At 41.1% G+C, this 15,223-nt stretch overlaps 1 protein-coding gene across 3 annotated transcripts in view; it reads left to right on the forward strand.

Annotated features, from left to right (window-relative positions):
* The first annotated feature begins 8,315 nt into the window (after positions 1-8,315).
* Positions 8,316-15,223, forward strand: part of LOC308103274 (uncharacterized protein) — a 44,942-nt gene continuing 38,034 nt past the window's right edge. Inside the window, exons 1-3 of one of the 3 annotated variants that reach the window (XM_080453189.1) lie at positions 8,316-8,424; positions 10,809-12,363; positions 14,897-14,958. In XM_080453189.1, coding sequence (XP_080309315.1) covers positions 11,137-12,363; positions 14,897-14,958 — 1,289 coding nt within the window. In that variant the 5' untranslated portion in view covers positions 8,316-8,424; positions 10,809-11,136. Of the gene's footprint in view, positions 8,425-10,808; positions 12,364-14,896; positions 14,959-15,223 lie in introns of those variants that run through there. The other 2 variants (XM_080453191.1, XM_080453190.1) reach the window with 2 other exon arrangements.

The following is a 15,223-nucleotide window of genomic DNA, read 5'->3' on the forward strand; positions in this document are numbered from 1 at the left end:
AAGTATCACAGACACATGATTTTATTATTCAGATGACAGCCAGCCAGTTGGTTAACAAGCCTTTTCATATACTAGATACTTGCTAACGATAAGATACATGATTGTATCCTGTAAAAGTGTTTCAAACTAATTTAACCCATTGAATCCGGTAAAGCATCTGTGTCATTTTAGATTTTAGCATTGGCTATTTAAAAATCTTGAAACTACTTATTTAGAAGGTATTTTTAGAATCGGGCTCAGGTCTTAAATCGTGACACAGAAATCAACTGCAGGTGTTTAACTCCTTTTAGTTAAACTTCCTGTCATGCAGGTCAGCTGCTCTCGTGGATTTGGTTTCATTTTATGATTGATTTCGTTTTCGAGCTTGACGTGTCCTTGATTTCTGTTCCTAGGAGTCACCTGACGATGACAAAGACAACCACACAGTGCCCACTACTGACAAGGAGGACTCCATTCTTCAAGAGAATGAAAAGTGTGACTATCTTGAGAAACTTTATTATGCTGGCACGGTCATAGGCTTCCACTGTAAACTCTGTGACAGCAGGATTGAAACTACAGATGCTTTATCTATAGACCCTATACATATAGACGCCCACCTGAAGGGAAAAGGGCACAAGATGCTGTCAAGCCAGAATGAAGAATATGTTGAAGAGGTTAATAAGAACATTAACCTTAGGCGCTTCTACTGTCATCTTTGTAAGTGCTACATGGATGGCCTTAAGTGTAAATTCCTACACCTGAGGGGAAGAAAACACATAGCTTCAATGATGAAGAACCAGCTGGACTACAAGCGTGCCAGGAAAGTGAAGAGGGGCAAGCTGAGAGATGAGACTGGTGAGAAGACCAGCAGCAAGGATGAAGCTGCTGGGAAAGCAGCTTCAAAAGAAGGAAAGAGTGAAGACCAGCAGGATATTAAGGTTGGAGAGGAGCTTTCCAACGCTGCTCCCACACAAGTGTGCCACCCGGAAACGGACGTGAAGACTGACAAAATAAAAGTCTCCCTCTTCAAACAACCTGAAGAGAGCAAACGCATGAACACATCACTAGAGGGATTGGACAAGGAGACAAAGTCATCTAGCTCTGCTCCTGTTGATGGAGGGGTTTCTTCCAGCAAGCATGCTGAACCTCCCAAGGTATTTGATATAGTTGTTGTGTTTTGCTGACAAGTAACTGGATGTTGTTGTTTTTTTCCTCAGTTGAGATTGGATTGTGTAGAATATGTTCCGGCTTCGCTCTGCTCGGGGCGAGCATTCTCTCGGCTTGCAACTTACTCAGGCACGTCTCACTGGGCTCAAACCTGCTTCTGGCCTTGTGAAACCTTTGGATTAAGTGATTTCAAAGTATCTATTTAAAATGGTGAGGCTGGTGCGTTCTGTAGGATTCATATTGACCTCATTTAGCCAGTAAATGTGACCCTGGCCTGGAGGGGGTCACGTTTACTGGATATCACATTTTGCATTCCTCAACGGATGATGCCTTTGGATAAAAGTAGGGCTGTACCCAAATCAGAATTTCATTGGTAGTCAGGCAGACATTTTACCACTTCGCCACTCGAGCGCCCTTATGAACATGTTTTGAGCATTTGAAAAAATTAAGACAACTGCATATGCTGGCAGACGGCTTAATTTAATTGATATCAGATAGTGTGTAGTAACAGTTCTATATCCATTTCCATGGATACCACAGTGATGTTACACAAGATGAGAGACGTGACCGACTTCCCCAGGTCACCAAGTTCAGCCTTGAGTCCAATTTATACTGTCATAGGCAGTGGTGGACAGTAACTAAGTACATTTACTTGTGTATTGTTCTTCAGTGCATTTTGGGAGCATTTGTTTTTTATTTTTTAGCTGATGACTGTACATTTCAAATAGAAATATTGTACTTTTGACTCTACTGCATGTCTAGGAAGGGACCCTAAGGACCAAAACTTTCAAAAATATATTATGAATTAACCACTTAAGCCCTATTTAAAATTTAGCGAAAAGAGCAGATCTACAAGCTCACATTGTGAAATGTGAAAGTCGAAATTGTTCCAAAGTTGCTGATGCTTTCTTTGTCCTTTCTTTCTTTTCTTTTTCTTTGATGTTGAGACCTTTAGTCCTCTATGTTGAAACTTTCAGTCCTTTCTCCAGCATCTGGGACGGAGCCTCCGCAAAGTCCCCCTCCACCTGGGATGAACTGAACACGTTTTAAACTTTTAGTCCTTGCTCAGGAGGAACGACCCAAGACGTTCTTCAGCATCTCTTCGGCATCCTTAGAACCACCAGGCTTCAGGATGCAGAAATGGGTCACTATGGCACCGACAGCCATCTGTCTGCTCCCGTCAGACAGCAGACAGCCGGGCTGCAGCGCGAAGCAATATCCAGACCAATTTGCTGGAAAATCCTTTCCCTCTCTGATGAATAGGTCGAGTTAGAACTGTCCGACTGTCTGTCCAGAGGAGCGGTCGGTGACGCAGTAAAGAGTTACATCAGGATGCCACATGGGGGCGCCGTGCACCAGGCTGAACGACAGACCCAGCAGGTCCTGGCAGATGTCCAGCAGACCCTGGGTTACAGCCTCCAAAGGAAAATACTTTTTCAAACTTGTTGTGATCCACTCCAAACTGAGTCCCCTTCACCTGGCGCATGTAGTATGGCACGTCCCATCATTCATACAGCTCCCCATTGAATGGCAGACCTCTCTTCTGACACTCATCCTCCTTTAGTTTGAGGAGGTTTGTTCTCTCTTTTTCTGCCAGTGGCTTCAGCTTATTGGCCAGCTCCTCCAGGAAGATGGAGACCTTCTTGGCAGACTTTGCCATGTTTGTCTTCAGGACAAAGTCGGCGTAGGTTTTTGAAGCCCCGCGAAGCGCTCTCCCAAGAACATGACTTCAACATCCTCTTCATGATGGCCGACTTCTCTTTACAGCGCAAGCTTCCTCAAGTTTCTTAACTTGAGGACTGCACTGCACCAGTGCGAAGCCCTATTGAAATTGCAAAGATTATTATTCCCGCAAATGAATCGCGTTTTTAGGGCCTAAACATACTCAAAAAGTTATGCAACTTTGCACACACATCACAAGTGGCGAAATATTTCGTATTTTAATGGTCTAAAAAATGGGTGTGGCCTAATGGCTCAATAGCGCCCCTGACAAAATTTCAACGTTGACGCCCCACAGTACGGTTTTGCCTACATGTATGAAAATTGGTACACACCTGTATCATGTCCCGATTTGGAGCCATGACCTAAACCTGTGTCAAACTAAAATTACACAGAGGCGTTCGCAGCTTGAAAGGTATAACAAACGTATAGGTGTAACAGGTCTAAATGGGATAAGTCAGTTAGTCCAATGCACTGTATAAATAATGTATGTTGTGTTGAGTGAATGGGGCGTACTTGCTAATGATTCTATCCAGTACAACTGTTTCAAACTGATTTTCACTTTGACCCATAAATCAACTGCTGGTGTTAACTCATTTTAGTTAACACTTCCTGTCATACAGGTCAGCTGCTCTCGTGGATTTGGTTTCATTTGAACTGTTGCCCAGCTTGACATGTCCTTGTTTTCTGTTCCTAGGAGTCACCTGCCGATGACAAAGACAGCCACACAGTGCCCACTGCTGACAAGGAGGACTCCACTCCTCAAGAGAATGAAACATCTGTCCCAGGAGAGAAGAAAAAAGCTGTTAAGATGGACAAAAGAAATGCAGAGGGTGATGCAAAGATCAGCGGCGAAGATGAATATTTAGAGGAGATTCCTCATCTTAACGGCAGGGTCCGTCTTCACTGTAAACTCTGCAATGGTATTTTTTTTGAGGAGGCTAAAGAGGAGCACCTGAAGGGAAGAAGACACACCATTAGTTTACAACTGTTGGGACAGAAGAGTGAGACGGATGAATATTTTGAGGAAGTCCGTGATCCTAAAGGAAAGCTTGTTCGTCTGCACTGTAAACTCTGTAAGTGCAACATACAGCTTAATAATAAAGAAAATCACTTGAAGACAAAGACACACAAAAGAATATTAGAACTCAAGCGTGACTTTGATGCCAAGAAGTTGAAGGAGGGCGAGCTGAGAGACGATACTGATGAGAAGACCAGCAGCAAGGATGAAGACCGGCAGGATATTAAGGTTGGAGAGGAGCCCCAAAAAAAGCACTCTACAAGCTCACAATGCATCACGTATGCAACATGTATCTTCGGCGTAGGGCTTCAACTATCTATTATGTTCTTAGCGATTATTCTATCGATAACTTTTTCGATTAATTGAATAATTGAGAAGCATGTTTTTCTAATGTATTTATATATATATATATATATATCTCAGAGGTCGTGCTAGGATTTTAAACTTTGTATTGTATTCAAACATTGTAAAAATCTAGCCGATCTACAAGCTATTTTCACAACACAAGTCAAACTAAATGTAATGCCCACAATTCCAAGTGCTTGTCCCCAGTTAAAATATGATTATTTTGGGGGTCGCGGCCTGAAAAGTTTGGGAACCCTTGATTTAGATCAGTGGTTCTCAACCTTTTCAGGCAGTGACCCCCACAAAATAATCATATTGGAACTGGGGACCCCCTATCCTGACAAGCACTTGGAATTGTAGGAGTTGAAGCATTACATTTAGTTTGACGCAGTCTCACAGATAAATATTGTGAAAATAGCAGATCTACAATTGTTGCGTCTTTCTTATAATATTTGACAATTTGGCCAATGTTTGACCAGTTTTTGTAGTATAGTTTGTTGATTACTTTTGATGCAGTAATGGTCTTTTTTTGGTATTAAAAAGGTCTTAAAAGTCCTTAAATTGTCACATTACTGTCACTCAGGGGCCCCCTCCAAAATCATGTGCGGGGTCCCGACCCACAGGTTGAGAACCACTGATTTAGAAGACAGCTGACATTTGGTCTCATTTTAACTGTCCAGCTTGACGTGTCCTTGTTTTCTGTTCCTAGGAGTCACCAGCCCATGACAAAGACAGCCACACAGTGCCCACTGCTGACAAGGAGGTCTCCACTCCTCAACAGAACGACTATCTTGTGGACATTTGTTACGATGGCACTGCCATAGACTTCTTCTGTACACTCTGTGAAAGCCCATTGAACAGTAGAGACGCTACACATGTAGACACCCACCTGAACGGAGAAATACACAACAAGCTGCTAAGCCTGAACCTGTACCTTGGCGAGAAGAGAGAAGACAAAAAGATTGAGATCTTCAGCCAGGATGAATGTATTGTAGAGGTTAATTTGATAATGACACTACACAAACCATTCTTCTGTTATCTCTGTAAGCGCTACATCAAAAACCTTAGAGATAAATACATACACCTGAAGGGAAAAAAACACATTGCTTCACTGTGGAAGAAGCTGAAGGAGAGCAAGCTGAAAGACGATACAGATGAGAAGATCAGCAGCCAGGATGAAGCTGCTGGGAAAGAACTGAGTAAAGACCGGCAGGATATTAAGGTTGGAGGGGAGCTTTCCAAAGCTGACTGGATGTTTTGAGTGAGTGAGTCATTTCCCATTACGTTTATTTTCTGAGTCCGAGTAAATAATGTTCTGATGTGATTCGCTCCTAAGCCAGCACTGGGTTCATGTGACAAAGTGTGCACTGTATGTACTTGACTACAACACTAACCCTGAGAACTGCTGATATGCTGATTGGAGTTTATTTTAATCAAATAAGCCCCTTCTGATGTATTTACATTTTCTTTCTATGAAGCCCATAATGCAATCTACAAGTTCACTCATGCCACGTATTGTGAGCTTGTAGATTGGCGATGTATGGTGCGTGACACCGTCATACGACAACGTTTAAATCAGGCTTAATGCTTTGGTGAGTCTGAAGTGAACTCCTAGTTGAATTTTAAGTTCATTATCAGAAGTTCACAGTTGTAAAAGAGAGGGTGAAATTATTTTACATGCAAGCTCCCACAAATTGCTGTAAAAAAACAAATTTATATCGAGAGGAAAAAAGGAAAATGTGAAATAATAAAATATTGTGTGTACTAAAAATACATTAATTAATAAAGGCAAGTTCCTCAGTCGCAACAGATTATGAAATATGTATGAAGTTGGGTGGTAAACATTTTGTTACATTGTTACCTTTCCTTCTTTCATCACTTTAAATTGTCATGGGAGAAAAATATTTTAAAGATTTAAATAAACTTTATAAAGAGAATAAGTGAGTTAAAGTTTGTTTCCTTATGTTTTTTCAAATACTTCTGGCCTCTGGTGTTGTAGTAATTTATAACGTGTGTGCTTTGTGATTATTTACCCTGTTTATTGACTAGAGTTCATGTTTACTCGCTCTGGATAAGAGCATCCAAACCAATCCACTTTATTTATAGAGCACATATAAAACGACAGAGTTGAAGTGCTGTACACTCTGTACAGAAATGGTTGGTGTGTGCGTGCGCATGTACGTATATCACATACCTAGCCTTTGCCCTGTGTGATGGAAGGTAGAACTGCATGTGAAGATACTTGACATGCATATTGAAGTGCTCTTGAAATATTGGCAGGGACACTTGTTCAATTCCATTTTGTTTACACCTGCACATCATCTTAAAAAGAATCTACAGACCTCTCAAAAATAGATTAGTTAGTTAGTTTGATCCTTGAATTCCACCAAAGAACACCCGGCTCATTTTAGTGTCTCAGAGTGGAGGGAGTATCGGATATTAAACTGTGTGGACTGTGGACCACAAGATTAAACAAGGTGGCACCCAAACATCTAGTCAGTTACTTTCAGCTCTGCTCTGCAGTGTGATGTACACAGTTATTCCTCCAGAGGGAGCTCCACATACGTTTGTAAATAAATTAAAAATCTTCATTGGAAAGGACTCGTTTTTATACTCCGCAGCAGTTTCTATGTGGAATGGGTTACCTGCAACTATAGCATACACAAGCATATTCCACAACCTCTGGTTATTAACTTTGTATGTAAAGTGACTTTTTGTACTTCTATTATTATTATGGTCTCTTTGATAAAAGGGTGACAAACTGAATTTGTACTACAGAGGGAGCACTCAATAAAGATGGTATATATAGAGGGGTCCTGAAGAATATTCTGAGCTTTACTATTGACCCTCTTGTGATACACACAACTGAGGTCATTCAGGTCCACATCCTCAACAGAGCAATGGGAAGAGAGTGCCGACAACTCCATTCACTCCAATGGACCAATTTATTGCAGCAATTTCCAGATCATGGAGCCTCTCAATGGTTCCTGGAAGTTGTCATCATATAATAGCAGCGCAGTAGAGTTGCAGCAGAACACACTGTCTGTAATGCACTTGTAATACGTAAGATATCTTGTTCATGTGTCCCTATTCTGGGCATCATTATAAGCGAACATTCTACTCGAGCTACCAGCTCTGCTTCTGTGTTTCTCTCACCCTGTCCACATTCAGTGGTGTAAAGTTACTAAGTACATTTACTCAAGCACTGTACTTAAGTACAATTGAGGCATTTTTACTTTACTGGAGTATTTACAATTTTCAATACTTTTACTTCTACTCCACTACATCTCAGAGGCAAATATTGTACTCTTTACTCCACTACAATTATTTGAAAACTTTAGTTACTAGTTACTTTGCAGATATAAATAATTATATTATTACACATACATTAACCATTTCAGCCCTATTTTATACATCCGATCTACAAGCTCACAGCGATGCGACGCGTTGTGAGCTTCTAGATCTGCTATTTTCAAACATTTTAGTACTTTTACTTTTGGTACTTTAAGTATATTTCGATGCCAATACTTTTGTACTTTTACTCAAGTAACATTTTGAACACAGGCCACAGGTATTTTTATATTGTAGTATTGCTATTTTTTACTTAAAGTAAAAAATATCTGAGTAGCCTACTTCTTCCACCACTTCTCCACATCAGTGGTTCTCAACCAGTGGTCCTTGAGGGTGTTCCAGGGGGTCCCAATGGGGGGGTCCCAATGGGTGTACAAATGGAACCAAATGGACCCGTTAAAACCATAAAACGTTTTTTTCTGTGATTTTTGTTATTTTATATTTAATTATATGATATACTATATTTAATAAATACCCTTTGTTTTGCCGTTTAAAAAAATAAATAATCACAGAATCAAACGTTTTATGGTCATGATTCATGACATGTCATGATGGCTTGATTCGAGGCTTAAATTAATAGATAAAAATATTTTTGGAAATGTCAATGGGAAAAATGCATTGAGTTGTTCCTTCCGGCACCACGAAAAACCAGGAAGTGGGCGGGAACTGCGATGCTATTCTACCGGATGTGACGTTTTCAGACGGCGACTGTCCGCAGCTCTCTTCATTCTGCTTTCGATTAGTCAGCCTGAGCTGTCCTGAGACTGCGTCGCTCTGAAGAGAATAAACAAACAACCTGACACCAACATCCAAGGAGATCCACAATAATACGTGATAAAAAGGTACAATTGAATATATGTGTTGTATACAATCGAGGTTGTGAATCCCAATTAATGTGGGAAAAAATCAATAAAATGGTCTTAAGCAGGGAAGAGAAGTTGCTTTTGCATTCGTGTGCAGCTGTTTACATTGATAATGATGTATTGTATTGTGTACATTATATTATTACGTTGTTAACATGCAGGGACTGGAGGCTGTGAGCTGTAGTGACTTGAACCAACACTTTTATAACAGCTGGTCGCTCATCACACAGCAGCAGTACAAAGGAACCCAATGGAAACTGCAGCCATTACTTTCTTGGGTTTAAAGATCCTCTTCTTAACAGCCCTTGTGTTGAACTGGGCTTGTCTTTGCAAAACTGTTAATAAAGTGTTCAATCAATATTCAGTTAAAATAAAAGCCTGGAGATCGAGGCTAATATTCAGTCAATCAGCCATTGTAATGTTAGCATTAACATTATTATTAGCTAGCCCCCCAGTTTAGAAACTCACCCTCCACGATAGCGGAGAGGTTCCGATCGGAGCTTAGCATTAGCTAGCTCTGGTCCATAGCGAGGAGAACTCCTTCTAGCGCTATGGACTAGGCTAGCAGCAAGTAACTCAAAGGTTAAGACTTTGACAGGGGCCAGTTTGACAGTAAATACAAGTTTGACAAGTAAAGATAAAGAATATGCTTTCAAACAAAGACGGGTTTAAGATGTTGAAAGCCTACTTTGCTTGGTGGGAATACTCTGACCCCCCCCCCCCCATCCATCAATACAAATGTTTTATGGACACGGGATAGTTTATTTCGCCTTCTTTCCACAGCAGCCACATTGACATGAAATGGTACTTTAAACACACAGGTGTTACCAATGATAGTAATTTCATTGATTTCACTGTTGTTGCATTAACATTGCTTTGCTTTCCTGTCCTGAAGACAACCATGGTGGATGCATTGGACACACAGAGAGGAGATCTCAAATCTCACTGCATTTATTCTGTGATGTAATGAGGCCACACACACACAGGAAGACTGACAACTTGTAGTGAGGTGTAGGGCTGTTGCCACCTTTCAGAAACTGAAATAAGGGACACCTAATCCTATACTGGGCCGCGTGGGATAGAAAAATGTTGGGGAGCCAGCCCCCCAACCCCTGACATGCATATGCATTTCGGAACAGTTATACCCATAACACACAATTACAACATTTACTGTAACATTGTTGTAACAAGTCCTATATTACCATAATCACAAGGAAATGCAATGCTTAAGCCATACACCACACATGTGTATGTATGTTTTGCAGTATGACATTGCCAATTGTTTTCAAAATATGAAAAGGTTAATAGAATAATGCTTTGGAAAATTGTATGAAATAAGTATTTGAACCTGCTAAATGTACCCTTCAACTTATTGTTTATGCCATCTACAAATGTTATAGTAATAGTTGAAATTAGGCCTTAAAATGTCAAATGTTCAAGCATGTTCAAATCAAGTATACTTTACCTTATTTCAGGCCATTTTCTAAAGCATACAGGCTTGTCAGGTTTACCCAGACTCTTCTGGTTACCCAGTAGTTTAACTAGTCATATTTGCATACTACGAGCTTAAGTAACAACAACCAGAGTTGGGTTTAAACACAAAATCAACATGCTTTGATTTGATTGACATGATTTCGCATACCATGTTAGTCTCTGGGGGCCTCTGGCAGACGAGGTGTGTGACTTTGTCATTGCTCCCTGGCATCTATGCTGCTTTTTACTTTGTTGTTTACATCGTGGATTCTACCGTGGCTGAAAAAGTTTGCCTTGTTCATAATCTTGTCTCACTGTCTACGCACCCTTATTTTTTTACTCTTGACGTTTCAGTCTTTAGTTTTTACTTTAGACATTCAACTTGTCTTCTGAGCTGGTAGTCGCATTGTCATGCTGCAGCTTTGTTGTGGTTTGAATGGAGGGAGGGTGTGGGGGGCAACAGACATCGTATCATAGCAACACTGAAAGCGTTTCTCTCATTGGTCGTGTCATGAGTAAATGAGCCAATGAGCTGAGCGCATTTTCAGACACCAGACCCAGACTCGCACAGCTCACTGACAGTCACACAGCAACGAGAGGGGGACAGGAAGGGGAGCTGCTGCAGGACAGCAGAATTACTGTAATTTCTCAAATAAATGGTCATATAAATGATTCACACTGATTCCCCGACCTCAAAATACGGAACAAAGTGCGTCCCGTATCAGTTCAATACGGGAAACTTAGTTTCCAAGTACGGGACGATTCCGTATTTTACGGGACGGTGGCAACTCTAAGGTGTACAGACAAGGACTTCGTCTCAAAACATTTTCAGACTTCAGAGGAAAAGCTTGTTCATTTTTAATCTAATATTTCTGTTTTCCATCTCCCAGCTTTGCTGTGCTCACAGAAAGACAATCAATCTTGTTCACCCCCTCCGTTTGAGCCAGAGCAGAACATTTGGCACCACCACCGGCACCGGAGGGGCCCATTGCCTCTTTGGAGCTGCAGCTGGTGCTGCTGCAGTGGCAGCTCTGCAATTGGTCCAGATTGAAGCTCAGGCCCAGCTCGTCCTCCAGCAACGTACTGCTCCAGCAGCTGAAACTGTTGTCAGCCAGAGTGATAGCGGCAGTGTGATTGTTGTCTCATTGCTATCCAGAAACATCTCAGTACACAGTGTGTGCTGAGAAGTGTAGGAGTGGGGTTAAACATTGCAACACAATGTATCACCACCACAGCCAGCAACAGGGGACGCCACAGCCTTCCTCCAATAGGCCCGGTCCTACTCATCACCAACAGCAGCCAAATCAACAGCAGCAGCAAAATCGTTTCAAGTACCCTCCTCCTAGCCATCTGCCTGACGAGCTGGTATCGACCATGGCTACCAGGGGATCCGGGGACATAGACCACTGTCTCATGGACCTTATGAACCGGCCAAACCCGAACCAAAGGTCACGGCCAAATCCGGACCAAATGTCAGGAGCTGCAGGCTACAGCTCCGACCAACTAGGCCACCAGCAAGGGATGGACTGGTCAAACTACCCACACCCCAGCCAAATGTTTGCCAGTCCTCCCTCCACTGTCACCCAGCAGTCGCAGAGCAGCCTCTCTGCAATTGGTAATCAGGCCTGGATGCAAGCCCCTGTCTATGACCCACCTTCCCCTCAGTCTAGGGGCTCCCAAGGTGGTGGAAATGGCGGTGGTGGAGTTGTGGATAAGCAAGGTTTATACACCCCAGAACGTGCAGAGTGTATCTTGGCTACCTTGGGGCTCTCCAATGAGGATCTCGAGTTTCTGAGTCAGTACCCTGAAGATCAGCTAAACCCTGACAATTTACCCTTCATCCTTCGGTTTATCCAGACGAATAAATCAAAAAGCCAGAACAGTGCGGCTTCCTCTTCATATTCTCAGAGTGCTTCACGCGCCATCCATGATACACTGCCACCTCCTAGAAATACTGGACGTTTGCGATCCCCAGAAGTGCCCAGGTACCACAGCGTTCCACAGGCTGCAGGGAAAGTCATTGACTACGGTCATGCTAGTCAAGCCACTGATGACAGCAGTGGTAGAGAGAGCATGCCTGAAAGGCGGCATGCTCGTCTTCAACCCTTTGAACCAAACAAGCATGTTGACCTGGATTACTGCAGGTCAGGCGGTGAGGTTCACAAGAACAAACGACTGTCGCCTGCAAGAGAATTTCCCCCACTGTACAGATCTCGTCATCCAAACCGAGAGTACAGTAGAGACGGCCCCAGACCAAGCCCTTCATCTGAAACATGGAACGATTCTTCGTCATCATCCAGAGATTCCAGACATCCTGTTTTGAAATCACATGGGGCAACCATGAGGTTACCCACTCCCACCATGATGTGTGATTTCTCAGCAGAGCCTCCAAAGGTGTACCCTCATACCTGCTCCTTGTGTGAGGTAGACAGTGAGCACGTTAAGGTGAGTGCCAACGTGTCATCGTGTCATTGTCTATGGGTCTCTTTAAAGGAATACCTGCACACTTTGAATTTAAGTCTTTCGCTTTACGAAGGCAGTTGTCAGATATATCATCTTTTGTCATTCTGCTCAGTGTTGTCCTTAATTTAAACCAATTGATTTATCCCTGGTTCTAAACTACAATGCCGACCAGTGGCGACCAGTTCTCATTGGTTTGAATGTCAGATACATAATCGGATCGTTTAACAATATTATGATAAGTGCCTGGTGAAGGGAAAAAACAAGGCCAGAAATTACAATATCAAGAGGACTCTTTTAAAGGTGAAAAGAGACGAGGATTCTTTCGCAATCTGGTTTATAGTTTACTATGGCCTACATACAAAGTCTTAGTATTCATTTTATATAACTCTGATTAAAATAACATTAAATATAACAGATTCTAAAAAAGGACCAATAATCAATAATGAAAATAATCTCTGGTCAGCTTAATTATATCGTTTTTGGGTGTAATAATGATATAATTATTTACATGGCCTTGGTCATGGTGAAACTGTCAAATGACGATGAGTTCTCGCAATCTCAATTATACGTCTGCAAATTGTATGGATATGAAATCGATGTATTTTTTATTATAAATGTAATTTGTTTAGTTGAACATCCTTTTTATTTCTTTTTGATGGCAATTTACAAACAAACAGTTCAGCTTCAAGCTTGAATCAACTCTTGATGTCGCTGTCATTCAGTTGCCTAAATAATGAAGGATATTACTCAGAACCTTTCTTTCTGTTTAGCCAAGTCTTCTTAGTTACATTGAGACATATCTGGGCTCAGTCAATTTAATATGATTGATTGCCACCAATATGTAGTTTCTTTACAGGTTGTGGTTGTTTTTTTATGTAATCCATCTAGAGCACGGTTAATTTTATTCAGAAAATTGTTTTATATAGTTTTACTTTTGGCTTTATTTAGAGTAATAGTAATAGTTAGAGTAAGAAACTGAGGACGGAGGGGGAGACATGCAACAAAGGTTCCGTTGGAGATAAGTCGGATCATTCAAATGATGAAGTATGATCTGATGCACCGGTTAGCTACTGGCAAGAGCCCCATCTTAAATTGATCCTGGTGATCGATATGTCTGGCCTTCCGGGGAAATTCCTGAAAATGCTGTGCTGTGCATCATCTGTTCTATAGGAAAATCTTAACTAGTTATTTTTTGGTTCCTTTTTTTTATATGAATTCAAAATTAAAGTGGGTTTAGTTTAGTTTACTAGCACATTGTAATAGAAAAAAATACATATCAAAAGAAAACAAGTTATTGTGCAAGAAAAGGAAGAAGCCAACAGGCTTATTTAGAATCCTTTCCTTAAAGAAAGACACGTCATTAAATAGCATACATTAAAAGTTCAATAAGAATAATACAAGCTTACAATGGGACCAGCAGTGCAATAAAGAAATAAAACACAAAAACTGCACAGAAGAAGAACATACAAAAATCACACATCAGAACTAAGGGTGTAAGTGATTTCCTTTTTGGGAAAAAGTTTATTGTTAAATAGCTGAGTAAAAGTAACAGGGGTCTGTCTGTCCAGCTCTTTAATAAACAGAAAATATATTTTCAGTTTGTTATACCAATTTCATCCAATCAGGAGAGAGAACTCACACAGGATAAACAAGGGAAAGTGATGAAACAAAAACAAAAAGATTTATCAGACAAGATTCAAATTGGAACACTATAACATTGAAGCTGATGAATGGCTTCTCTCTCCCGATTGGATGAAATTGGTGACCCACCTGAACATTTATTTTCTGTTTATTAACCCATTAAGACCTGGAACCGCGCTATGAGCTTGTATATCTGCTATTTTTGTAAAATCGTGAAGATTTGTGCAAATCTTTGAATATATATATATATTTTTTAAAGCGTTAGGATTTAGATAACATTTTTTTTATTGGCCTCAGGTCTTAATGGGTTAAAGAGCTGGAGAGACAGGCAGACCCCCTGTTACTGAACAAACTCTGCAGCAATGATCAGTATATACAGTAGAGCTTTAACTTAAAAAAGAAAAAACGTCTTATGTTATATAGACATGTTATAGTGGTGCTGAGCATCAACATTTGCATATACAATATACAATCAGTACTAGAGGACAGCTGTAGCTGAGTGGGTAATGTAGACAGGCGGTCTGGTAATCAGAAGGTCACCAGTTAGAGACAAAGTGTCCCTGAGAAATTTGAAATGTACAGCTGACACAGCCAAGAGAAATTAAAAGTAGGCTCACGTTTTCAGCTCTGCGTCTTAAAAGAAAAAGTTAATAGAAGAACGGTTTTGTATTTTCTGCTGCTTACATTGCCTCCTGAGACCTAAGCCATGGCAGTATTAAGAGCCACAAAAACACGACTTTAAATATGCTTTCTATCTGCATTTTACTAATGTGATTTGATTTGTGCCTGCAATTAACTGGCGTCCAGATGATTGGCCATTTTTCTCCTGACATTTCTCTCTCTCTCTCTCTCTCTCTCATTGTTTTTTCTCCAGGATTGGATTGAGCATGTCAGAAGCGTAAAACACACTGATTCCTGTCGAGACCTACGCAACAAGTGAGGAGGCATTTAAACACAATGGGGCCCTATTTTGCGTGTCTTAAGTACCAGGTCTTATGACTTAACTTGAGACCTGGAGGCGTGGCCAATTCTGTTTGGCTGTTTTGAGTGGCCAAACAGCATTGGCCACGCCTCCAGGTCTTAACCCATTTTGGGCGGGAACCCCTATTTGAAACTGTACCTTTCAGGACGGGAACCCCTTTTGGGGATGTTGTTGTTATGTACAGTATATAGCAACATACATGACGTTTTTCAGAAAACT

Source organism: Gymnoscopelus braueri (genome assembly GCF_963280865.1).
Source record: "Gymnoscopelus braueri genome assembly, chromosome: 2".
NCBI lineage: Eukaryota > Metazoa > Chordata > Actinopteri > Myctophiformes > Myctophidae > Gymnoscopelus > Gymnoscopelus braueri.